Here is a 25,152-nt window from a genome sequence, read left to right as displayed (position 1 = left end):
CTCCTGTACTGGGAAGCCCAGCATGCCAGCTGCATCTCACCAGTACTGAGTAGCATCATCCTACTGGTGGCACTCTTCCAAATGCAGCCCAGGATGTTGTTGGCTGTCTTTGCCTCAAGGGCACGTTGCTGGCTTGTGATCAACATTTGGTGTCCATCAGGACTCCCAGGTCTTGTTCTGCAAAGCTGCTTTCCAGCTGACTACTTTTCAACCTTCTTCATAAAAGACAAGAAATCCTGAATTTTGATGTTCCCTCTTCACACAGAGGGAACTGATGACATTTGGTTTGAGTTTACTTTAAGTGACGATTCTGGAAATCAACCTACTCAGGAAAATGTAGAATCATAGAATCATTTCGGTTGGAAGAGACTTTCAGGATCATCGAGTCCAACCATAACCTAACTCTGGCACTAAACCATGTCCCTAAGAACCTCATCTAAACACCGTTTAAACCCCTCCAGGGATGGTGACTCCACCACTGCCCTGGGCAGCCTGTTCCAATGTGCGGCAACCCCTTTAGTGAAGAATTTTTTCCTAATATCCAATCTAAACCTCCCCGGCACAATCTGAGGCCACTTCCTCTTGTCCTATCATTTGCTTCTTGGGAGAAGAGACCAACACCCTCCATGCTCCAACCTCCTTTCAGGTAGTTGTAGACAGCAATAAGGTCTCCCCTCAGCTCCTGTTCTCCAGGCTGAACAGCCCCAGTTCCCTCAACTGCTTCTCATCAGCCCCTCACCAGCTTCAATACCTCCTCTGCACTCTCTCTGTTATTTCAATGTCCTTCTTATGATGAGGGACAGTGCAAACATTAAACTTATCAACAGATCTTACAAGGAATTAGGAATCGTGAAAAGTAGTTGAAATTTTCTTATGTTATTTCCAATGTTAAGCATGATGGCTGAATTTCTCGATAATTTTTTACTTATTATAAATCTGGTTGATTCTTGTTTTATATGAAATGTCTAGAAAAATTTGAAATGTTTTCTAAAATCTTTCTTCAAAAGAATTATTTTTTATTCATTTTCTTCCTGTAGTTGCCATTTAGCTACTGACCTGTATTCTTCCTACTAAGTAAAAAATAATTGGTTCAAAGGGCTGAAATAATACTACATCTCATTTTAGTCAGCATTAATAAACATGGCTGGTATGCTGCACTTGTCAGGGGTGCACCTTTTAATACAGCATCTGGTGACTGTCACTTATGACAACCTACTCAAGAGGGTCCTGTGAGACACTGAACTGGTGGCTGTGAATCCCGCAATATTCACCTTTGCACTTTAAGGCCTGGCCCCAGCACATATGCTCTACTGGGCCTTGTGATATTGTCTCCTATTTTCAGCTCTTTTTTTAGAGGATCAAAGATAATCCCATCCAAAGTTTGTTCTGGCATTTCTAACCACCTCTTTTTCTGAATATCAACAGTATATTTGTATTTAAGATTACATATTTAAAAAAAAATATATATATCATCCAGGTATCTCATTTACATTTGCATACTTTGATAACTTATAGCACTTTCTTTAGGGAATGCAAGTATGAAGAAGTGCACTCCAGTTCTTAACTGAATATAAACAAGCGATTAAATCAGATGGCAGTAAATCAGTTGTTCTTGGAATAAACTGCTAAGCATGTTTTATAAGTTCTTGACTTATTCTGTGCTTGCTGCAGGTATTGCTGGGTTATGACTGCAGTGACACTGATAATGTATCTTATGTCTTGACATACTGAGAAATGTTAACTACTAATTTTTAATTGTTGTTTTAATTTTTAATCAGTGGAATAATTATACCCTCAATCTAGAGCTGATCATCATTAAGTGTATTTACATATAGGAGATATAGAACAGTTACAGATCTGAGCATCTGCTCAAGTGTCACCTTGCAGTGTCTTCTAAAATTCTGGCCTGAAGTCCCGGATGCTTCTAAACTCTTATTAACATGAGAAGGTAGAAATTGCCATTTTGTAAAGATGCTGAGATGCATTTAGACCTGTGTTCTTGGTGGTGGCTATTTCAGAGGAAGGAGTATCTGTGCAGATATGCAGAATAAAATAATTGTAATCATTGCTTTACTTTGATTTCAGATATTCTAATCTATTTAATTTTTTCTGTATTTTTACCAATCACTGAACTTTTGGGAACAGCATAAAATGTGAGAGAAAGAATATGATGAAAATAGAGGCTTGCGCAATTCTGAGTAGAACACTTTTCCACTCTGTAAAACCTTACACCATGTTTTTCTTAAAACATGCTGAACCAGTCTAAAAAATATTATATTTTTCTCTAGTTTGATTTTGAAGGCAGGTGAAATATGTAGAATAATCAGTCATTTACATACTGTAACTATTGTAAATGAATGTGTCAGAGATGATCTTGCTGATATATGCTGGTGGAATAAATGGGTATGTGTGGGGAATCAAGAGGAATCTTAATTTTCTTCAAAATCTATAAGGGTTTTGTCTTCACCGTTAATTGCTTAACTGAAGCCGGCATGTTGCCTTGCCTACTAGGCAACACGAAGGACTTGAGCAAGCTCTACCCAGTGCCTCTTACTGGTTTAACTGATTGCAGGGGACGCAGCTTCAGTTTGCAGCCACTGTCTGTAACTTCTGTTGCACCTCTGTAAACCAAACTAGCAAAATGCATGTTATCTGCTGTGTTATATTATAAGTATGCTTCAGAGGGATGTTATGTGTGTATATGTTTAAACAAATTGCAAACCAATTTTTAGTGAACATTTATTAAACTCTTCCCAGGTTCTCTGGGTGTATTTGGCAAGTTTCTGGTAAAAGGGCTCTGTGGGCGTCCCTTGCATGGGAGGAGGCTGTGAGCTCCTGTGTGCTGCTTTTGCTGGTTCCAGTTATCTCCAAGACTGATGTAAACACCCCATCGGGTGCCAACACTGCAGCCTGTCAGGTGTCCTGATGCAGGGGTATTTCAGAAAGAGGGGCAGGAAGATGCTGTTGAAGATGTGGAGGAGTTGGTCTTGGAATTTCATCATGGAAGATGTGCTGTTGTGAAGATGGCTGGAAATGTGCTCTTGGAAGGGGGTTTTCAGTGCCAAAGGAAGGCACTTCTGAAGGGGCTGGAGCCATGCGTCACCCACATCAGGACAGGGACACTCTGAAGAGATGGCAGCTGGTGCGGGCCACATGTGCCAGGGCAGGGACACCTCTGATTGATTGAAACCCATGGAGCAGAGGAAAAGCACCAAGAGGTAAAGAGCAGCAGAGGAAAACTGCTCCATGCAGCCCCAGTCTCCTGGGATGGCTCAAGAATAATAACCTGTCATACACATAGGGAAAGTTGAGATGAGATGCGGGGGAAAGATATTTGGTGTAGGATAAGCATGGGGGAAAAGAAAGAAGAATATTTATTCAAGTGGTTGTTCCCTTCTTTTCCCAATACCCAAATCAGTGATCAGAAGTTGGTGTTGACTATCAATAAATTATGTAAAAATTTCCCAAGCCGAGAGAGTTTTGTTCATGAAAACCCCTGGTAAAAGAATCAGCAACTCTTTGATTCAGTTACTTCAGAAGTGGAGTTCCCAGATTTTTTACTGAATGAACATGCAGCTATTTCTGACTTACATCTAAGCAAGAAAATTATTGATACTCTGGTACCTTTGAGAGCTGTGGAAATGAAAAGCCAACTTCAAGGTCAAGCTTTCAGTTCAATTTCTGTTTCAATTTATTTACTTAACCTGAAGAAAACTCATGAGATGTAAAACATTTGACTTCTAATGCGATTCTTGAAAGAGGTGATACATTCATACTTGTACAAAAACATTCTATATAAAGGGCAGCTGTCAAAATACTGTAATATAATGAAACCTGGTTTAAAAGGAAAATTCTGAGTTCAAATCCAAGATCCCAGTCAAGCTAAATGATAAATGACTAATGCCCTTGAAATCCATGGTTTTTTTGAGTCGAGTCACCTTTCTGGAAGTTATTAATTTCCATGATGAAACACAAATGTGTGAACTGATGCTGAAAAGTACAAAAAAAAAATTGTGTCATTGTATTTTTTCCATTCATTATATGTAATACTTTTCTATTGTCTGTGCATTTTTATTCTTGCATTATAATGTGACCTTTCAATAATGGTGGATCAATACAAACACTCTTTTTCAAATGTTATTCTACTGAAAGAGAGGTTGTTTGTAGGACTTATTTCATAATTGTAAAGAGAACAACTGAAAGACATATTGTAGCTAATAGGAAAGTCAGTCATTTTCAAATGTCTCAAAATACTTATTTTTGTAAGTAAAATCACATTGTCTATATTCTTTCAAAATACTTGTTTGGTGTTTACCACAATTTTTAAGGCAAATGTTAAGAAACAGATTTCACTTAAATGGGTAATGTGAGTTGAAAATCTAGTCCACCGTTGGTGTCCACCCTTCCTAGAAATTTTATAAATAAGCATTATTTTACAGATTGTGATTTCAAGGAAGGAGTGAGACATCAGGGCTTGTGAAAGCATTTTCTTGTGCATGAGGAGGTATGAAAAAACTAATATGTGTATAGAAACGACTGGTTAATGTAAGCAAATGCTTAAAGGTTGCTTGCCTGAAACTGCCTATATGGTAGTTTGTCTCTATAGTTTTTTAAACTGGAAATAGACAGACAGGAATAGTATGGTTATAGAAAAACAAACAAACAAACATTAGCAGTATCTGATCTTCTAAAAATCAGTGCAGAAACAATAAAAGCATTTAAGACAGTTGGATGGGAAGTATGTGATAGCAAGGATGACACTTCAAAAATACTTCAAAACAAACAAGATTCTCTGTGGAAAGCCAGAATATACATTAGTATCCTGTTGATTTGACTAACAGAAAAAACTGTCAACTTTTTATGCATATCCAAATGTTTTATTTGTAAGTGAGATCAACATAGGTGAACTTAAGTACTTCTGCAAATGTTTTCATGATTGAATTTGAGAGTGTCTCTGCTTCAGTGTGTTCTTGAATCATCCAAAGATATTTCAATTTTCAGGGGCCAAGTGCTGTGCGAAAAAAACCCACCAGATTCTTTAATCTGTACAATAGATCGAGGTCAGTTTGATAGCTCTTAACTTTACAGTGATTTTCAGAAAAGATATTGCTGTTGAACTTCAATTTAGCCCCTTAACCTCGTTTTACAGTTGCAGAAATCTGGAAGGACAGTTATATAGGAGTTACTGTTCATATACATCTAACATTGATATTACTCATGCCATGGGAACAGAGGAATAGGATATGATAATTTAATGATGATGAAACATTACTGGTGTATCTTTCATTCTTAAATTTATGTACAAAGGCAGTGAAAAGTGTTACAAGACTGGTTCTTATATACTGAGTCTTAGCATGATGACTTTATTTTTATTTTTAAAGGAACTAACAATTATATCTGTCAGAGCAAATATGTGCTGGTTTACATAGCTTTGTAGATTAAACTTCCCTGTGGTGACTTGGTGGGCTTGATGATCGTACTTACAAAAAGTATTCAACTATCAGCCTTATATATTATTTAGTCCTGATTATCTTATATGTCAGTTTAATTCTGGTGCACATTCCCTGACTTAGTAGTCATTCCATTCTAGCATAGAGCAGAGCAGAATCGGGACAGATTTTTTCCTTTACAGCATGCTATAGGAATGTGGTACCAATATGTTGTCATTTCCAGTTCTTCTGTACTTAAAAGAAAAATAAATTACCTGACCAAAAATGGGTAAAAGAAACAATTACTTATTTACCTTGCAACTTGGTTCTCAGTTTTCTCAAAGGCAGCTGTTTCCCTTCACTGTTTAATTGAGGGAAATCAGGAATATGTGGCATCACGTGGATATTATAAGCATCCAATTTATTTTAGTGTGGTAAATGTTATGATTAGTGTTTTGGGGAGAATTTTTGAATAAGAACAATAGGTGAAAGGAGGAAAATATGACAGTGGGAGGGGGAAATGAATAGGATTTCAGCTAGAATTCATTTAATGAAGCTTTATAAATGTCCTGTATAATTTCTGGACCAATTGAATTAAGAAGCTGATAAAAATCTGTTCATTTGTTCTCATGGTTCTAGCCCAATCCCTGAGGGTTGGGAGGCTTGGGAGAGAGGATAGTGCTGGATGTTAAACTTCATACACTTCATCTGATTCTCTTTGAGGTTTATCATATCATTGATAATCAGATTTACTCATTAGAGATAGGACGGGAAGGTAGTATTTGAAAGAAATTGATAAAATCTTGTGTTTGTAAAGGCAGCTCCTTACTGCAGCACCTGGCAAGGCTTTGAAAAAGGTTGACAAGCTGGGTTGCTTCATCTAATTCTACTGAACTTCTTGAGCTAAGTAATCAAACATCAGTGTACTCTACGTTGTGGGTTTAGGTGTTGGGGTTTTTTTTGTTCAGTCTAGTGTTTATCTATTTTAGATTTTCCTTCCTTCCTTCTGCATGTGAATTTTAGTGTCTCATTACTGGTTGGTGGGTGCCCTTGAACTGAAACACTACCTATGGTCTCCTTAGGTATTTCCATAAATGATGGTTCCCTCTATCTCTTGCTCAAAGACAAGGATGAGAGTACCATAAATAAGGGAGATATTTGTACTCAAATTTTTTCTTCACTTAGGAGACACTGCAATAAATTAGAACGTTTTTGAGGGGAGATGAAACACTCTTCCTTTTAACTAGGCAGAAGCAGAATAACAGGTTAAACACCTTCTTTTAGTTTGCTTTCTTTTAATTGATTACCTGACAGATGATGCTCCTCTTTCCAGTTAATAAGTACTATGTGTATTCAGTATGGAGTAGAAAATAAAGATTAAATTGGAAGATAGATGGTAATTTAAATAAATGCTTATAGGTCAATATTGGGATGGAGCTGGTTTTTGTTACAGGTTACAGATCTGTAACAGCATAACTGACAAATCTACTCTATCCTTAGTTCAGAGTTTAGGTGCACCTCAGAAATCTGCTGTAGTTCAATAAAATTTGTGTACTCCTTGATCAAAGTACTGAGTTTGACTGTCATTTTAGTAGTGCTTGCTATTCTCTGTTGGATCTTCCTTCACTTTTATTTGGAAACGAAGTGGTTATACCATTTTTAGAGACTGGAATAATACTTCCTACCTTTCTTCCTGCTGTCAATCTACAAAGTTAAAAAAAAAAGATTGAAAATGATACGTATTTATATTTCATACCTTTGTCCTCACCATAATTGCTTCATCTTAAAGTAGGCTTATAGATCCATAATTTGCATAGTATCATATTAGTCTCCTTGATTATGCTTGGTAGTTCTCTGAAAGTATGATTCATTACCATGGAAATGACAACATAGTCTGTTTTCAGGCTAATTGCTCTACAGAACATAAAAATAAGTTCATTGAGGTTTAAATTACTCATACAATTCATATCGGATGTCGATCTATGTTTGCCCAGTGCACTTGAAATACTAATTATAATGGCAATAAAAACGGTCTGCTTGTACCTTAGGAGACAAGCTGCTTGACTACCAGAAACCTGCAGGCTGAGAATGTCTGGATTAGGTTTATGTAAAAACTATTCAACAAACAGGGTCTGGATCATTAAATTACAGTTTACAGCATCAAAAGCTACTGATAATAAGTTCCTAGCTCCTGGGTAGAGTGCATTTATATTTTCTGTTTGGCTGCTAAAACCCTGAGTTCAGCTGATTTCTAAATATGTTCCTTGGTGGTGTTATGTACCTTCCTGAGTGGGCTGTGGACAGCAGAGCACATGTATGAATTGAGTACATCAAAAAGAAAGTGGAGAAAACCTGCTTCACATAATACTGGATCATCTATCAGTCTCTAAATGTATTTTTGGGATTGACAACAGCATTGCACCCTGGGGATTATGAAAGTAAAATGGACCACGTTTGCTAAAAAGAGCCAGACATTGCATTGTTTGTTGAATGAGGGTTCATTTTTCTGTGTCTTCCATGGTGTTGACTTTGGGGATTTGCCTTGGTAGTCACTGTTCTGCTCCACTGGTGTGTAAAGAGAGTAGCTGCAAAAAAGGCCCCCAGGCATTACGGTTCTGCTTTCTGGAGGTATCATCCTTCCATGTACAGTAAATATGATGCTTTTCCTACCCTTTGGCAGTTTTCAACTTTCAGAGAAAGCATTTGAAAAGAGGATAGGAAAGCACGATGGGTGGACTGACTTGGCACAGGCTGCTTCACTGGATTTGGATGACTGTAAAGGTTCTGTAGGTCAAATGTAGGAAAAAAAATCTATATATCTATATCGATATATATATATAGTAAGCTTAACAAAAATTTATAGGATCAAGGATAAGTTCTGTCTTGTATTCGATATTTATCTATGACAGAGCAAAGGAAGCTTGTTCTTTGACTTTGTTTAATTGAACAAAAGCAATTTCTGTGTTAAGAAATTTCTGTGTTAATATATTCTATGTTAAGATTCCACCATTAAAGCCATTAGATTCAGATGCTTCCTATTTTTTTCACTCAGTTTTGTCTATTTAATGTAAATATTTTTCATGCTGTTCTAATTAAAAACCTACTACTCCATAAGGTAAATAGAAAGCTTTGCCAAAGATAGCTTAAGCATAAATTGTAAACAGGTTTTACAGGGCAAAGCTTAAATGTGTAAAGGAGAACATAGCAATTATCAGGGCGAGTTTCAGTTAACTAGACAATTGGAATGGTTTTCGCTAGAAAGAAAACACAGCTCCCTGCCTCCCCCACCAGAAAAAATAAGAGCTGTACTAGTACTGTTTTTTCCTTTTCTTTCTTGTCTCTGAACCATGTTTGCTGAAGAGCCTGAGCTTCATAAGTTGTTTCAACCTATGCAGTAGAAAATGAACCATGAATAATGAATTAGGCATCAGTTTTTGAACACCTAGGGTCCAGTGATCATAATTTCTTCAGTCTGGCTACATTAAACTAGGCTATATGAACTTAATACTGGACTTTAAAAACTCAATCTAATATGAATGATAATGGATGAGGATTTAATATATCCTTGGAAACTGGCAGTAGGGAACTATTCAAAGATCTCTCAGGGAGGTATATAAGCTTTCTGAATGCAGCACTAAAGAAAAGGTTGTAAGACTTGGATAAAGTACATAGGAAGTTAAAATAGAGATTACCTCCTTACATCTGTCCTCCTCTTAAAAACAAAACACTCTTCTGCACCCCTTCTCTAATTTATGGATGCGTGATATTAGCCAAAGGTACCCTGAAAGTGTTAAGTTATGAAAATTTGATAATAGTGAATCCCTTTTGTACAGCATTTAAAAATGCTGATATATTGCTGGGAACAGAGTGCTTATTACAATCAATGTCAGGCCTTCATTCCCCAAAGAAATCTATACTCTGTATAAATTACATTGGAGGAGCTATCTAAGAAAACACATGTGAGGGACTCATTCAGTGTCTTTTACAGAAGGTGAAGGTTACAATTTTATGGCCAATTCTGAACTATACCAAGATCCAGTTTGCTGATTTTATGACAGACATCAGCTTCAAATATTGCTCTCCTGTAGCTGTTAATTAATGAAAAAAGAGCAATTTTCTTTCTAATTTGTAGATGTAGGTATAGAATAGTGTCTTCTAAGCTTAAACGCTTAATTTGCTGATGTAGGAGAGAATTGTATTTCACTAGGAAGCTTAGCAGATTGTCCTACAATTGAAAACCAGACATAAAGAGTGCTGGTTTGCACTTTGTTCGTTCTCAGAATCCCCTTGTCTGTTCGGGGTAGATGCATGCCTGGAACATCTTCAATACCTCCAAAATTGGGGAATAAAATAATAATCATAAAAATGTTGAAGAGGAACAGAAAAATAACTTTATAAAATTAAATTTTCTTTTGCATTTGTTATCAATATGTGATTGTTTTTCAAATGCTTGTCATAGTAATGACAGCTGCAAGTGACCCTGTAAAAGCAGCATGTACTAAGAAATGAGCTGCAGTTGAGGAAGAATTCTTGCTGCAGGCTTGCAAGCGTAAATAGACATTAGGCTGCAAACACAAAATAATTGACTGCTCCCAGTCCACCTGTCCTTTCTCTTGCTTAGTCTTCTATAGCTAAGCAGCAAGGGTGAACTAATTTGAAAAGAACATTAAAAATTACTTATCTTAAATGAAAAACTTTTGTTCAAAAGCATTGCCTTCAACACAGCTGTGCTGTCTTACGTTAGTGGGTGGTCTTGCCTTAGGGCTGATGTAAAACACTGGCACAAAATGCCAACACGATCATTTTCCAGCAGTTAGTCTAGTGAGTGTCCTGAGGAGGAATTAGCATTACTACTACACTTGTTTCTCAAAGAGACACTAGCAGTGTCCCACGTATCGCTACCGACTGCCTTTTTAACAAATGTGGTTTTAGGGAGCCAAGATTCTTTCTCATTTCTTCAGAAATGTTGTGCAGGATCTACTGATTTAGCTTCTTAAAAGTTTTTTCCAGTCTTACTTGCCTAAAGAGAGGAAGGTGATTGAGCCCAATTATTTATCAGCCAGATAGTGACATTCATTGTTCTTGCCCTGAAGGTACATTGGATTCTTGGTTGTTACCACTTGCAATGAAGCATATGTGTCAAAACAGTCAGTCTTCAGAGCCAGAAAGGACTCCTTTCTAGGGTTAGGTTTTTTTACAACTAGTAAGCTGTATTAAACATCTCATATTTTTAAACATAAACTTTTCAATATGGGTTAAAAGTAGTGAGGCAGAATAATTATTTTTGATTCATGAGTCAAACAACAACATTCGCATAAATTATGTTTCTTTTTTCCTAACCTCCCCCTCTCCAGCGTTACAAAGTCCTTGAAATGTTCTCTGTGTTATACAAGCTGTGAGTTTGTACTACCTTTCAAGTTTAATATATGAAATATGAAGCTAATCAGTTACTTGGAAAGGTGAGAAGGTGAAGCACCTATCAATCCCATTTATTTATAGCTTTTAGACTTTGTACAAAATAGGCTAATACATTGACAATGGTTCTCTTTTCTTTTTTTTTCTTCTTGAAAGAATCATTAACATGAGGGATGGGATTGTTGTACTTCTACCATGATGAATGCTGAATTCTCTGTGATGTGTGAACAACATCAGCAAGGCAAGCAAGAGCAGCTGCATCACCTGCAAGTGCTTTAAAACCTGCTTGCTTTACATAGTGGCAGAGATAAGAGCTAAAGCAGTTGAAAATATGAAGCAAACTCTCCTACGTACTAATAATTGGACTGTTGAAATTGGGGCTTGTACCTCCTCTCTTTGCTTCTGTAGATTCATTGCTACTTTTTCCTTCCAGCAGGAGCCACTTTGTAAATCAGATTAAATGAAAATATTTTTGAAATTATTAAAATGGGATCATTCAGTATTGAGCTCTCACTCCTCTCATATTTTTCCCTGTTTGAAGTAAAAATCCAGATAACTTCAGAAGATGAGGGCAGCATGTTCTTCTCTTTGGAAAAATTCTAGTGATGCAACACGGCAGAATGTCAGTCCCTGATTTGTGTATGCACATGCAGCTTAATAATAATGAGAATGGCTTTAGTAACAATAAGACTACTTCAGATATAAATAATTAGAAATTAGTAGTTTCTTGTTGAAGACAAAATGGCTTTAATTTAATGGGCTGTGTAAGGAAAGCAAGTGCATTGCCACGATGTTTTGGGTTCATGAAGTCAAACCTGTGTAGCTGATAGAGGAAGGTGCACTTCTAACCACCATTTCATCTCATGAATGAATCTTGAAATTGTTACTGTTTTCTCTCCTCCATAAAATACTTCACAAAAGAAGCTTAAACATAAGAATTGCAAATTTTTGTTTATAGTATACACAAAAGATAGTAAGATAAACAGCAGTCACAGGGTTGTGTAATGACCATGTAAAACTTGGTGAGTTTGCTACTAGGTTTATACTGTAAACACTAAATCTTATGCTGCCAAACATTTCCATCTGTTTCACTGAAGTAGATTTCAAAAGGGACTGCTGTCTTTTCACATCTACAAGATGTGTACCTAAAATTCAGTTTGTCTAATTTTGTTACTGGAAAAATGTGAGGTTTTATACATAGCATAATTTCTGTAGAGCTCCATTAAGATATTTAGAATCCTGTTTCTCCTAATATGTTGAATTATCTAGGATTCTTCCTATTAGAGTAGAAGCTCTTGACTCATACCAAAGAGTTTCCATTGCAATGATTGGCCCAGAATATTTGTTATGAGGGCGTAATGCCCAGGCAACTTTGACATTATAGCCTGACTTTTGGTATTAATTAATAACCACTTTTAATATTAAGTGAACACAAATTATTGACACGTAAGTATTCATCCAAACAGAAAGACATAGATAATCATATAGCTTCTAATGCAGCTTCTACTGAGGTCAGTGTCAACCACTCTGTTGACCTAATGGTTAAGTTGGGCTCATTGCTACAATTAATGGGCTGCATCGTCTTTTCCTATTCTAACGTTTGCATAGTCTTTGAGAACGTGTCATATGGGTAAGGATGTATTGTATGCAAATAAATATAGTTTTCGTCTGTCCAGAAAATAGTCCTGATGCCCTGAGATGGTCTGTCACCTCTTTTTGCTACTGTTTTGCTTTAGTTTTTTGATCTTAATACTACTATTGGTAATTGCACTGCATGCCATAAATAAGCTCTTACAGACAAGCCTGATGATTTCTTCCTGAAACATTGTGGGTATAGGCCAAGTCTTGCAAAAAGAACAGGGAATAAAAAATACAGGTGAAAGGTCTGTTGGGCTCTGAGTAAGCCTGTAAGAATTGAATTCTTCAGGTTTTGATCTTAATGATGCTTTTGAGGTGATATCTCCTAACTCTGGCATTTCTGCACATATGTGAGGGCACAGTTGTGTTGGGTGTTGCTTGTAACAGAAATGGATGTGTGAAGCTTGGGAGTTTGTAGTGTGACTATCTGAAGTCTTTTATCACAAATATCAGTTTTGATTTCAGAGCCATGTAGGAATGTGAAAATTTGTACATGCAGGCATTTTTTCTAACTTCTCCCAACTGGGAATGCGTAAATATATCATCAAGGCTCTACATCACCGTGGCTTTTCTGAAGTTACCGAAATAAGTCCAGCAGTCTTCTCATGGTTGTGAATAGTATATATAACCAGAAAAGCATGTTTTTTTGTAAAATCACAAGAGTTTTTACTTTGGTCCTCAAGAAAAAAAGACTATAGAGGAAAACACCTTTTATTTTGGCTCAAGACGTATTTAGATATAAATAGGTACACTTGTATGTGCAAAGGCTTTTTCTCCTATGTACAATTGCTTTCTTGGTTTCATGTAAGAAAGTACACCAGGCGGAAGGAGAAATTGCTCTGAAAATGCAGCTGTCACTTTCTGATTTTTTGTATTATTTTTCAGAATAGTAAACCCTTCACTGAGGGTGGGAGCGAATGATGATAGAATTATCAGCAAGTCAATACCACAGATTTTGTAGTCAGCATAAATCTTAAAATGGATCTGTTAAATACAACTCTTACCCTGTAAGCAACTAATCCTTTCTCATATCTAGTAACACCATAATTCAGTATAATTAAAACCCTTCATGCATATTTGCTTTAGTTAAACATCTGGGTCTAAATACTACAAGGCAAAATACATCACTCTGAAAAAGAGCGGACTTGTCCTTGGTAAGTGATCTCATATTGTAATTCCCCTTGAGAAAACCATTCTACAGTTCAGGTACAAGCTAAATCAATAAACCCTTTAAATTGCTGTTGGGTTATATAGGTCATATTCATTTTCTAACCTTCTTGGAATGTGTAGTGGTAAATAGAAGTGTCACCTTTACGGCCTTCTGAAAGACTGACTACTGTTCACTTGGATTCTGGGAATTCGTAACTAATCTCTGCTAAAGTTTGGATTGTTTCTCACAGTCAAACTACTCTTCAGCCATACTTCCAAGTGCAATAGGAAGGGTTTTTTTAAATCAAGTACTTATACTGGGAGGTAGGATCTTCCCCAAGACTTTGTCTGCATTATCTGAGGTCCAGGACCAGCAAAAAAAAAGCTCAGTTGCTTCAAGTTATCAATGTTTCCAGGGAAACAATTAACAATTTGAACTCCCTCAATAGTCAGCCATTATCAGAGAGAAGTTGACTATGGGTTTAAACTAACTGACGTTGTTTAAGTTACTTAACTGACAAGAGATACCCAAGTGCAGTTTGACTTTCACCTTTTTTCATTATGTAGGTAAATCCTTGTACAGCAACTGCACAGGAGCGCAGTGTTCAGAGAGATGAGGGTACGTGCAAACTAGCTCTCTTAGATATTTCCATTATCTTTATCTTCCTTGGGTAAGGAATTAGGATTATTTTTAAGTTGTGCCAAGAGTTGTTTAGATTTTAATTTCTGAAGAGTTTTTGAATTGAACTCTTTACTTTTCATTATATTAATTTCATATGTGAAAATGAGTAATCATCTGAATGAAATGGTAGAATCAGATACCGTGGGCATGTAGAAAAATTTAGATTCTGAGGTAATATTTGTAGACTGGAAGTTGGCCAGCACGTATATATTAGAATGCTGATAACTTGGGAAATCTCTGCAATCTCTGCAATTTTGATATGGTTGTTTTGGAGATGACTTGAGTGAGGGTCACAAAAGACAATGCAAAATTCAGAAAAAAAGCGTGATAGTCATGCAAAGAAAAATTACAAGTATAGACAATTTCATGAAGTTACATCTGGCTCACTTCTGATCTAGTAAAAATGGGCTGAATACAGAGGTTTATTTGGGTTTTTTTTAGAATTTATACCAAATAAATTGAACCATCCTCCTTGATTTGCATATATTGCAAATTTCAGGCAGGTTCATGCACCATTCTTGGAAAGAAACTTTTGATCTTATGGAGTGTATTGACAAAGTTCGCTATATTGCATTGAATCTAAAATGGAAATGTCACTCAAAGTAGATATGAAATGAGAGGAAAAAGCACATGTACAGTCACAGCTGTTCTATGCCAATTCAATATTCTCTGAGCAGGTTTGGTTCACATAGTTCTTGATGCAGCTGAAGAAGTGTTAATATCACTGGGAAACTGCTAAAAATAAAAGCTTTGGACTGAAGTTAAGAGGTGCTTTTTGTTCCATCAGGAAGACATAGCAGGTGCTGGGTGCTGACAGAGGCATATGCTGAGGGAAGACTTTGCACAGACTTTCCTTCTCTCGGATACTAAGTGACACGGGCATTTGCTTTCAGCATTTACTTTTTATATCTGCTTATTAACATAGCTTAATTTCAGCTATCCAGAAGGATTTTCTTAACAGCAAACACAAATTTGCATGAAACTTGATAAGAATATTATTCTTCAATGCTTGATTTTCATTCTGTATGTGGTAAATTTAGCTGTTTCTTCCCTCCCCATGTAATTCTTATTATGGTGTATTCAGAAAAAAAAGTATTTTCAGTGAATTAAAAAGATTATACTGGGAAAGAATAGAAACATTTATATTTGCACTCGATAATGCTTTCTATTCTAAACTCTGCTGTGACACTTGAAAAACTTCTCAGATATCTTTAGTTCCCACAGAGTCTCTAAGAAGCAAAGGGAAAAGTTGTGAAGTTAGTGATATTTTCTCACTGTTCAAGTCATTTAAAGATGAAGCTGCTACGGAATCAGTGTCCACTTGAAAGCATTGGCATTCCCCTGTAGTTTATCTTTAGTTTTCCCTTTCTCCTTGTCACAGGAGCATCATGACCTTCTCTTGATCGAGGGTTGAGTAGTGAGCCCTGGCAAACAGGACAATGCAAATAGGCACCAAGTGTGATGTGCCTTGGTATTGTCTGTAGATCAAGAAATAGCAGCAAAATAATGCCTGAAACTGCTGAAAACTATGTCCCCAGTATCATTTGCTGTCCTGTTTTATCATGTTATCCATTAGAGTCTATCTGTTCATGCATTATTCTGTTTTTTCAGATATATTACTGATGAATGGTCAAGCTATAAATATCACAGTCAGTTTTGATTAGACAATTACATTGTTATCAAGCTTAATTGTATGAAGACTAACTTCATACAGGCTTTATAAAGAGAAAAATCAGTATGGCTTTAGGTATTGGTCCAATGGGAATAGCAGCTGTTAACTTTGTATGTATCACTTTTTGTTTGTTTTTGAACTGGAGTTTCAGTACATTTTTGAGGCAAACAGAAGCATTTCACAGGAAAAAGAAGTACTGAAATAATATACTTAGCTCTGTATATCATCTGTTGAAAGAGCCACGAAGCAGATAGATATTATGATATATTGCAATGTTTTCTGTATACAGCTATTTCTGGATGACTTTCTATGGTTAAATTTGACAAGACTGCATCTCCATTATACAAATTTCCAATATTTTAGTAAGTGTTAGAGGAGCAGTTCTGCTTTTTTATCCCTTTATTTTGCATTTCTTTTTTAAAAAATTCATTTTATTAAACAGCAGAATTAAATGTAAAATTCTAAAGCAACTACAAGTTTAAATTACACAGGTAGCTGAGACAGAAATGTTACCCTGGCTGTATTGTAGGAGATGCTGGAAAAAAGCATTGCCGGTTATATGAGGAGACTAGTGTAGCAGTGCTGTATTTTGAGGGTAATAACACTGAAGTCATAGTCAGAAGTTTTAGATGTGCGGTACAAAATCACACCAAAGGCAGTATTATGGATTTAAATGGTGAAGAATATCAGAACTGAAAAGGGTAATGTTAGCTATCTGAAAAAGAATGGTTTTGATGTGAATGAGTTTCCCATTAAAGACTAAATCCCATAGAACTAATGTGAAAAGTCAACTCTACATACAGAGGAGTCCATATTTATGCAGCCTATATTTGAATAGTTGTAAAGTGTTTAATAACTTCCCTTCTGTTCCCTATACAACTGTATAAATCCGGTAAGGATTCATTGCTCTAGGTAGAGTGACTACTGAATGTTTGGGAGAAGCAGTGATTTTTCTGTGGGGTCAGTCAGGGGGTTCTGTACAATCCTTCCTCATGATGTTAATTCTTTACTTTTGTGGCCTGTGCACTTTTCAGTGTATAAATACAAGTTGTTATTTTTCTTTGGCTCATTATTTTCAGTATCACGTTACACATGGTGATTCAACTTGCTGTTTCATTTCCTGGGGCCAGGTATCGAAGCCAGCTGCGAGTTTTCAGAAATCTCCTTTTGCTCCTTTACTCATAGATGGGAACTGACAGTTGCATCTTTTCCCTGATCAGTCAGTGATTCTACACAATCAAGAGTCTGCCAAAAAGATGCCAGATGGTTTTGGCTTATTTACAATGAGTGCATTAAAAAATACGAGGAAATAGATGCAAAAGGCTGGATTCTCTTGCTGTGTAGAAACCAGATAAAATGTATCAGCACTGCTACCATTTTGTAGGCCATTAGTTTAAAATAGTTTAGCAATGTAGGTCTAGTTAGGCAGTCATTACAGAATCACAGAATGTCAGGGATTGGAAGGGACCTGGAAAGCTCATCCAGTCCAATCCCCCCGTTGGAGCAGGAACACCCAGATGAGGTTACACAGGAAGCTGTCCAGGTGGGTTTGAATGTCTGCAGAGAAGGAGACTCCACAACCCCCCTGGGCAGCCTGTTCCAGTGTCTGTCACCCTTACTGAGAAGAAGTTTCTTCTCAAATTTAAGTGAAACCTCTTGTGCTCCAGTTTGAACCCATTACCCTTTGTCCTATCATTCGTTGTCACTGAGAAGAGCCTGGCTCCATCCTCCTGACACTCACCCTTTATACATCTGTAAACATTAATTTACCTACTTTGTAATATAAAGATCCTTATCTTCAACCTCCAGATATGTTGGTTTAGAATTGTGATGAATCTTTTTGTCACTTGAGTATCAACCACATTCATGTTTACACATCTGCGATCACACGCTTCACAAGTGTACTCTGTAAGCACCATTTACTGTTTATGATGCATGAAAAGGGATACAGGATACTCTTAACTATGGCTGCTTTAAAAAAAATTGCCAAACCTTGAGGCTGTGACCTTCTTATAATCTCACCTAATTTTCTTAGAATTTATGGCAGAAGGACCTAAACTATTAGAGCAGAAAGGTTTGTTAAAAAGAGTGGCTTAAAGAGCAATAACTGACAACAGATTTGCTGAAAGAGTCATCTGTTTAAGTTTGTCTTAAACTGCAGACCGTATTTCAATTTTCTCCTTTGTTTTAAGTGGTTTTTTATTTTTTTTCTTTTTCTTTCAGTCAGGGACATTTATGTACTGTCAATAATTGAAATCTTTATAAAAGTTTTATTTCAAAGACACGCTTTGCAAACCTACTGTTAAAACAAAATAAATTTTGCTTTGTCCTGACATAGTACTTTTTATTCAGTGAGAAATAAACTCAGGCTTTATTTTGAAGCCTAAAAGCTTAACTTTAATATTTCAGAAAAAAACAGTCAGAGGTGGAGTGATATCTGGGGTGTTAAGTCTTTCAGGTTACTAGGCATTTGTCTCTATTGCATACTGAAAATTAGAATCTGCTGAAATGTTTACTATAATCTATTAAATCATGTCAGTAAGAATAATAGAAGAGTCAAAACAGCTGACTGAGCTTAAAACTATAAGTGAACATCATTCCCTGAAAACAAATGATACAGAATTTATACTGACACTACATCAATAGGCTGATGGTAAAAGCAGAACAACTTGCAATTAAAGTACTACAGATGACCCTAACAGGCAGTATATTGCTAAATTGTTCTGTTTGATAGTGAACATTTGTAAAAGCACATGCATGTGCTAAAATGGTAAATATTAATTTTAATCCTAGGTGGAAATGATGAAAATGACACTTTACTTTGCAGGATGGTGTAACTGACGTAATGTAATATTCAGAGAACAGATTTAATCTGTATATCATTACATAGTGGAGTTTCCTAGGAGTGTGTTTAACTTATTGTTGCCACATATAATTATACTGCAAGATGAATAGAGAACCCCAACACTTTTCGGGGATCAGACTGGTGTCCAAGTTCAGCAGAAGCAAATTGTCCTGTCTGCAAGAATTTGCTCTCTCTCCACACCCACATAATTTGTCATCACTGTTTTCCTACTAAAGTTTCTTCTTTCACTTTCTCACACACAGTAATGGATGATGCCGTCCTTTCTAAAGAACTGTGTTACATTCAGGTTCTTAGATATAGATTAGATGTTCTTTCAATTTAAATCTCAGAATTCAGAGGAATTATGCTGATTAAGTCTTATTGATATCAGGTCCAATTACTCTACCTCTTGCAATTTTTTCTTAATTAGACAAATAATCTTGTTAGTTAATCAAACTCAGAGGAGTTTGCTGATATTCATCAGGACAAAATTCTGTATTTATGATTATATATTTTGTAATTTATGTGTTTTCAAATATGAACGAAATGTTACTATGCCATGGTGGAAATATATTTACATTTAAAAAACCCACTATGCTTTTCGTATAATAGCGCAGCTGCGGACTATGGGTGTACTGATGTAGAAAAGTGACGACTTCTAGAATGGCCTGCCTATCCATACCTGCAATTATATTGCGTATATGTGTGTGAAACCTTCCAAGGAGTGCTTATCAAATACGTGAGACACTAAGACTTGGTTATTTAGAATTCAATAGGGGAAGAATAAGAAAATCAATTGACGATGGATCTTTGCTTAAGCCCAATCCAGAGAATTTTGTTAATATTAAGCATAAAATTGAAGGTATATTCAGTTTTGTGGAAGAATATAGGAATTATTAAGTAATCTGATTAATGATTTAGACCACTGTATTTACCGATTTACCTTTTTTTTTTCTCTTGAATTGCACTTTGTTGGTCTAAAAGACACAAGTTTGCAATGTAGGAATTGAGATCTCCAAGACAGATGGGCTGATCCAAGGATTTGTTGGCTATCACACAGGTGCAGATTTGGATTTTACTGTCTTCAAAACATGGGCACCGTTCTTGGACACAATGCTAAGAGTCAAAGCTTGATACCAGAGATAATATTGTCCAGAATTAAAAACCTTTGAGGACCTAATAGCTAATAAATCTGATAGCTATAGCTTCTATTTTCAGTCTTCTTTCATTTTTTAAAATACTCTTCCAACAGTTCTGAGGGTTTAGTTTGTTTTGTGACTCTCTGTGGTAAATTTGTTGTTGGCTTTTGGTCTCCTCCCTGCCCAGTGTGTTACGAAATATAATACAAAAGAAAATATAATTGCATGTACAGTTTGTATTAAATTAAATTTAAAAATCCAATAAATGCCCTGGTTTATGCAAACTGATAGATATCAACATTTACAAGGCAGAGAGAAGCCAGTGCCAAGTGAATGCCCCTGGGGCAGAGTAATTGACTGATTAGGACAGGTGGCCTTTAAATGCTCCAGCTAAACTGGAATTATGGGCGGTGGTGGTAAAGTGATCGTTAAGACAGTGTTACCGCTAGCAGGTAATCGTTTTTAAATGCAGTTTAACTTTAAACAAAACCACGACATTTCAATGGCAAAAGAGACCATCAAGTCTAACACTCTTTGTGATGCTAAAAGAGAAATGGAAGCGATGACCTTTCTGAAACTACCTGATTACTTTAGCGGGAGGAAATTCCTCCTTGACCTCAGTTCACCAGCAAATTAAAATGGGACTATTCTCTGAAGCTTGTCAGGCTGATTACACATAATGCTGTTAGTGCTGCCGAGGTGAGCCAGCTCTTTTACAGTGATGTACATATACCTTGATTAAAATCACGCATAGCCGGGGTGGTAATAAAAAACTATAGGTGTTTCTGTATTATACTTGATGTATGAGATTTTCTTTACATTGCATGTAACAAGCAAAATGCTAATATTCATGAAGTATTCTAGCACTGGCCAGATTTAATTCACATAAGTTCTTTCATTTAATTTGATAGAAAAATTTGAACCAACACCTCGGTCAAAATAACGCCAAATTCTTGAAGGTTTTTAATCTTAGCATATGGATTTTCCTGGAAACCCATGATGAGTTTGCCTCTGTAACCTCTATTTGAGCTGTGTTTTGGTAACACTAGTTATCTGTATCAAGGATAACCAGATTACGTGTGAGTGCTGTGCAGTTACGAGTAGGTACAATAGCTGAGTCCTGGTATTATCTCTTTACATTGACTTTGCCCTATGTCTCCTGCAGTCGTTCTCAGGGATACTTCTTGTTCCTACACTAGATCTGCAGTGTTTCTTTTCCCTTGGTGGATGGACGTAATCAAAATGGTCTGAAACCACAGTTTCTTGAAATAAAATTCACTTAGAAATTGAATGAAAAAGCAAAACTTACAAAGACAATAAAATATTTTACTGATAGCTGAGGCTTTTTGTCTACCAGCTATGGAACTTATTAGAAAGATTATACTTTTTATTTTTCCATGCTGGGAAAACTTAAGATTTTTTGCAAGCAGAAGTTGGAGAAGTTTCCATGTTCCACTAGAGATGCAAACTGAAACACCTCTACGATTTTTATTTTGCAATATTCTGTATATGATTATTGCTGAAACTTCAATATAATGTTAAGATCCTTCGCCTAAAGTCTTCTGTTGATGAAAGAGGCATTTTATTCACTTTCATTTCTTCTACGTATCCAAAGTATCATTTTATATAGAATGATTTTCTTTTATAAATCCATCATATTTTGTGAGCTGTCTATTTGATATTAGATAGCATATTTAATTTGCTTTACTGAGTTTCTTTGCTAAAATGCGTATTCAAAATGCTTTAAAGGAGCATTAAGATTCCTGCTCAACTTCAGGGTCATGGATCTGATAAAGCAGAACGGATGTGTTGCAGGGTTGGGGTTCTTTATTCTCCTTCTTAGAACCAGAGGTATAGCAAGATGGAAAAAAAAATTAAATTAAACTTAAGTTGTAGAAGGAATGGGTGTTTCAATTCACTGATGAGTCATACTCAAAATGACAACGTTGAATTAAAAAGTATGCTGTTTTAGAATTAACTGAACAGTTTGCTTTTTGTTTGAACCGTGAGAGTTGGACCGTATTTCATTCAACCTAAAACAATCTGTGTTGGATTTATTTCATTGTGGATTTTACAGAAACTTTGAAACGTATAGTTACGTTCCAAGTACAAATTAACATTTTGAAAGGGATGGAATATTTTGATTTATCCACTAATTCATAATTAGGTTTGATTTCTGCCAGCATATTTATTAGGTCTAGTTTATATTGTAAGGAGGTTTAAGTGAGGGGGAAATGTGGAATGAAATAAATTTTCCAAAGTTAAAATAGACCTGAATCATCCCTCAAATTACTGGGTGCCACAGAACTCCATACTTCCAAAGTTTTGCTTTGTTTCTTGCATGGAATATCTTTGAAATAAGGAAAATCTCACACTATGTACCATCACTCATGTTAAATAAATCAAGTTTCCTTTTCATCACAGACAATACACCATTTGCTGTGGTTTAGTCTCATGATTTGTATACTCAGATGCAGAACATCCTTTTGACATATAAAACATCTATTTATCTACATTAGGAGAACCAAGTTGTTATATAGGTGAGCAGGGGACCTTTCCACACTCCAATTTGCAATCTATAAATAGTATTGGAATTAATTCAATTTGGATTAAGTAAGACTGTTTTCTAATGCATTGAGTAATGTTTTGAGAGGATCTCATTCTCTTATTTTCTGTGTTAGACAGGGCTACGAAGAACTGGAAAGGCAGCTGAAAGAAGTCTTTAAGGAAAGGAGTAATATTCTTCGTCAACTGTCGAAGACTTCTAAAGAACTTGAGGGAATTAAAGTAAACCTCCAGGTTAGGCTATGTCTTGATATCTGTATGATTAATTACTTTGATTTTTTTTTTTTTTTATATTCATATATATTTATTACAAAAGTGTGATTTTTGTTTTTAATATGTGGATAATATTTTGTTGATCGTGTAGTTAGCATAAACCTGATATTTTAATGGAAAATGTAATCCTCGTGAGTTAGGCCTTTTGCTCATTTACTGAAAGTCATAATGAAAATCTGAAAATAAAGCATAGTGGAACAAACAAGGAAGGGAAGGAAAAAAAATAAGCTGTCTTAGTGGAGTTACCACACATTTGTCATGGCAGCTACTGTAAATGGATTTCCTTTGCTGCTGCAGGTTGCATCTTTGCTGATGAGTTACAGATAACTGAGCTTAGTTTAGCTGCTCACTTGACCTGCCTGACATGCCATCTACACGGACTGACTGGATTTACTACAGGGCACTACTTTACAAGTTTAGCTGACAAATTGTGCCAGATGTGCCTGCAGCTGGAGCTGAGACACCTGCATTTAACTTTTAGGTATTATGGGTAAGCTGAAAGGGCAATAGTCAATTAACTCTGGAATCAAATTAGCTCCTCAGAGCAAAAAGCAGATTAAAAATCCAGTGCTCTGGGTTGGAGATCCTGAAATCACGTAAGAGCACGTCTGTCTTTTGCAGATGGTCTGCTGGTCTGGTAAAAACATACAGACTCATTATCGCTTGAGATTTGTCTCTGTATGTCATGTTATTTTAACGTTTTCCTGACATTGCGTATTTATTGTCATGTTGATGTAAGCTCGATGAGAAAAATATAAGAAGTAGCATCTCTATGTCTATTCAAAGAAGAATTCTGGTACTGTGTCTCCAGAGTGTGCGATACATTGCATTATTATATTGTCTTATATTTCAGACTTCTCTAGTTCTAATTAATGTGAACTGTGGCTTATTGAACCTTTCTCCGCTGCTTTTTTAGCATTCTTTATTACTGTAGGTGTCTTCTTTTTAGGGAAATGTGCTTCTCCTTGCAACCAAGTTATTTGAGAATGATGTTTCTTATGCAGCACAGCTGAAAGCAGTACTGAGCAAAAATATACTATCAGATGTTTTAGACTCAACACTGCAGACATCCAGATATAGGCAAAGAGCTGTAATATTGTCTTCTGTATATACACATTTATCTTTGTCATACAATCGCAATGTTTTTACTAATTTGTAAATCTACTTGTTTTATTTGATCAGCTCTCATTTAATACTTGAAAAACAGCTATGTACAGTTAATTATAGTAAAAGAAAAGTCAGGGTATTCCTCTATTTCTCACAAGTGGTAATATTTGCAATTCACCAGAAGTATTTTATGAACGAGGACCAAATTAATCATTTCACAGATGAATAACATTAAAGATCTCTTTGATAATAGATTTCTTCCTTTGCTATCAGTCTTTGAAAAATGATGAAGCATCAGCCAAAAGTGATGTGCAGAAACTTCTGGAAATGGGACAAAAGCAAAGGTAAGACCCCACTTCCTTCTCTTTCCATTTCCAGACTGAAAAAAAACCCTTCAGTTCTTCAATACACAGGAAATAAGATCCATAATAGAATACCTATAGAAGTTCTAAGTTTTACTTTGATAAGGAAGAACCAGATACTCGAGAGTCTTTCAGATATTCCAGACAAATCTATTAGATGATGCAAGCAAGACTTCAGCTAATATCCGATTTAAATACTTATATTTTATATGACTTGGGTGCAACTGAAGGTGTGCATCTCAGCCTCATAGCTGCGTGAATGTGTTTTTATAGTGGTTTGATTGTTGAGCAGCTTGTAGGAAATAAAAAGACTGATTAAAGGTATTAATGGACTGTAGTATATAGATCTTCTGAGAGTTTCAGCTATGGAGTGTACCACACCACAGCACTTCCCAGAGGTGGACCCTGGCTGGATGCAGTATGCACTGTGCTGCTGAGCAGCCCTCACCCTCCTTCAGAAGAGAAAAGGCTTTTACAATATACTCTGAGAAAATGCCCTGGAGCTGCTGTAGGTACTTGGCAGCTGTTTACAGGCTTACTGGATTTTACTTCCAGAGAGGTGTGCAAGTTGAGTGTAGGATGCAGGTGTTGAAAATGTGCCAGGGAATCCCCCTCAAAGAATTTCCCTAAGTAAGGGTCGCAGCTTATTTGCTTAAAGCCTCAGGCTGTACTTCATCTGGAACAAGCAAAGAACAGGAAACGTACTGTTAGGCTTAAGTTTATTGTGTTTGAACCCAAATTCTAAATAGATCCTGATATTAATCTTATGATCTACTTTCTTTTGACAAACGTGACCTGTCTGTGAGCACGACTTCGATTATTCTCTGCCATGATGGATGGCACAATAAAGTTTAGGGTGCTGGAATCTCAGCTTGT

At 36.2% G+C, this 25,152-nt stretch overlaps 1 protein-coding gene across 1 annotated transcript in view; it reads left to right on the top strand.

Annotated features, from left to right (window-relative positions):
- LUZP2 (leucine zipper protein 2) overlaps positions 1–25,152 on the top strand; it is a gene marked incomplete at both ends in the record, with an annotated part of 167,831 nt that overhangs the window by 52,671 nt on the left and 90,008 nt on the right. The window contains 2 exons of the mRNA XM_080345295.1: positions 22,651–22,768; positions 24,188–24,258. Coding sequence (XP_080201421.1) covers positions 22,651–22,768; positions 24,188–24,258 — 189 coding nt within the window. The remainder of the gene's footprint in view (positions 1–22,650; positions 22,769–24,187; positions 24,259–25,152) is intronic.

The sequence above is a fragment of the Nesoenas mayeri genome (assembly GCF_963082525.1).
Source record: "Nesoenas mayeri genome assembly, chromosome: 5".
Lineage (NCBI taxonomy): Eukaryota > Metazoa > Chordata > Aves > Columbiformes > Columbidae > Nesoenas > Nesoenas mayeri.
The sequence above is the reverse complement of the archived record's forward strand: the minus strand, read 5'-3'. Positions and strand labels throughout refer to the sequence as shown.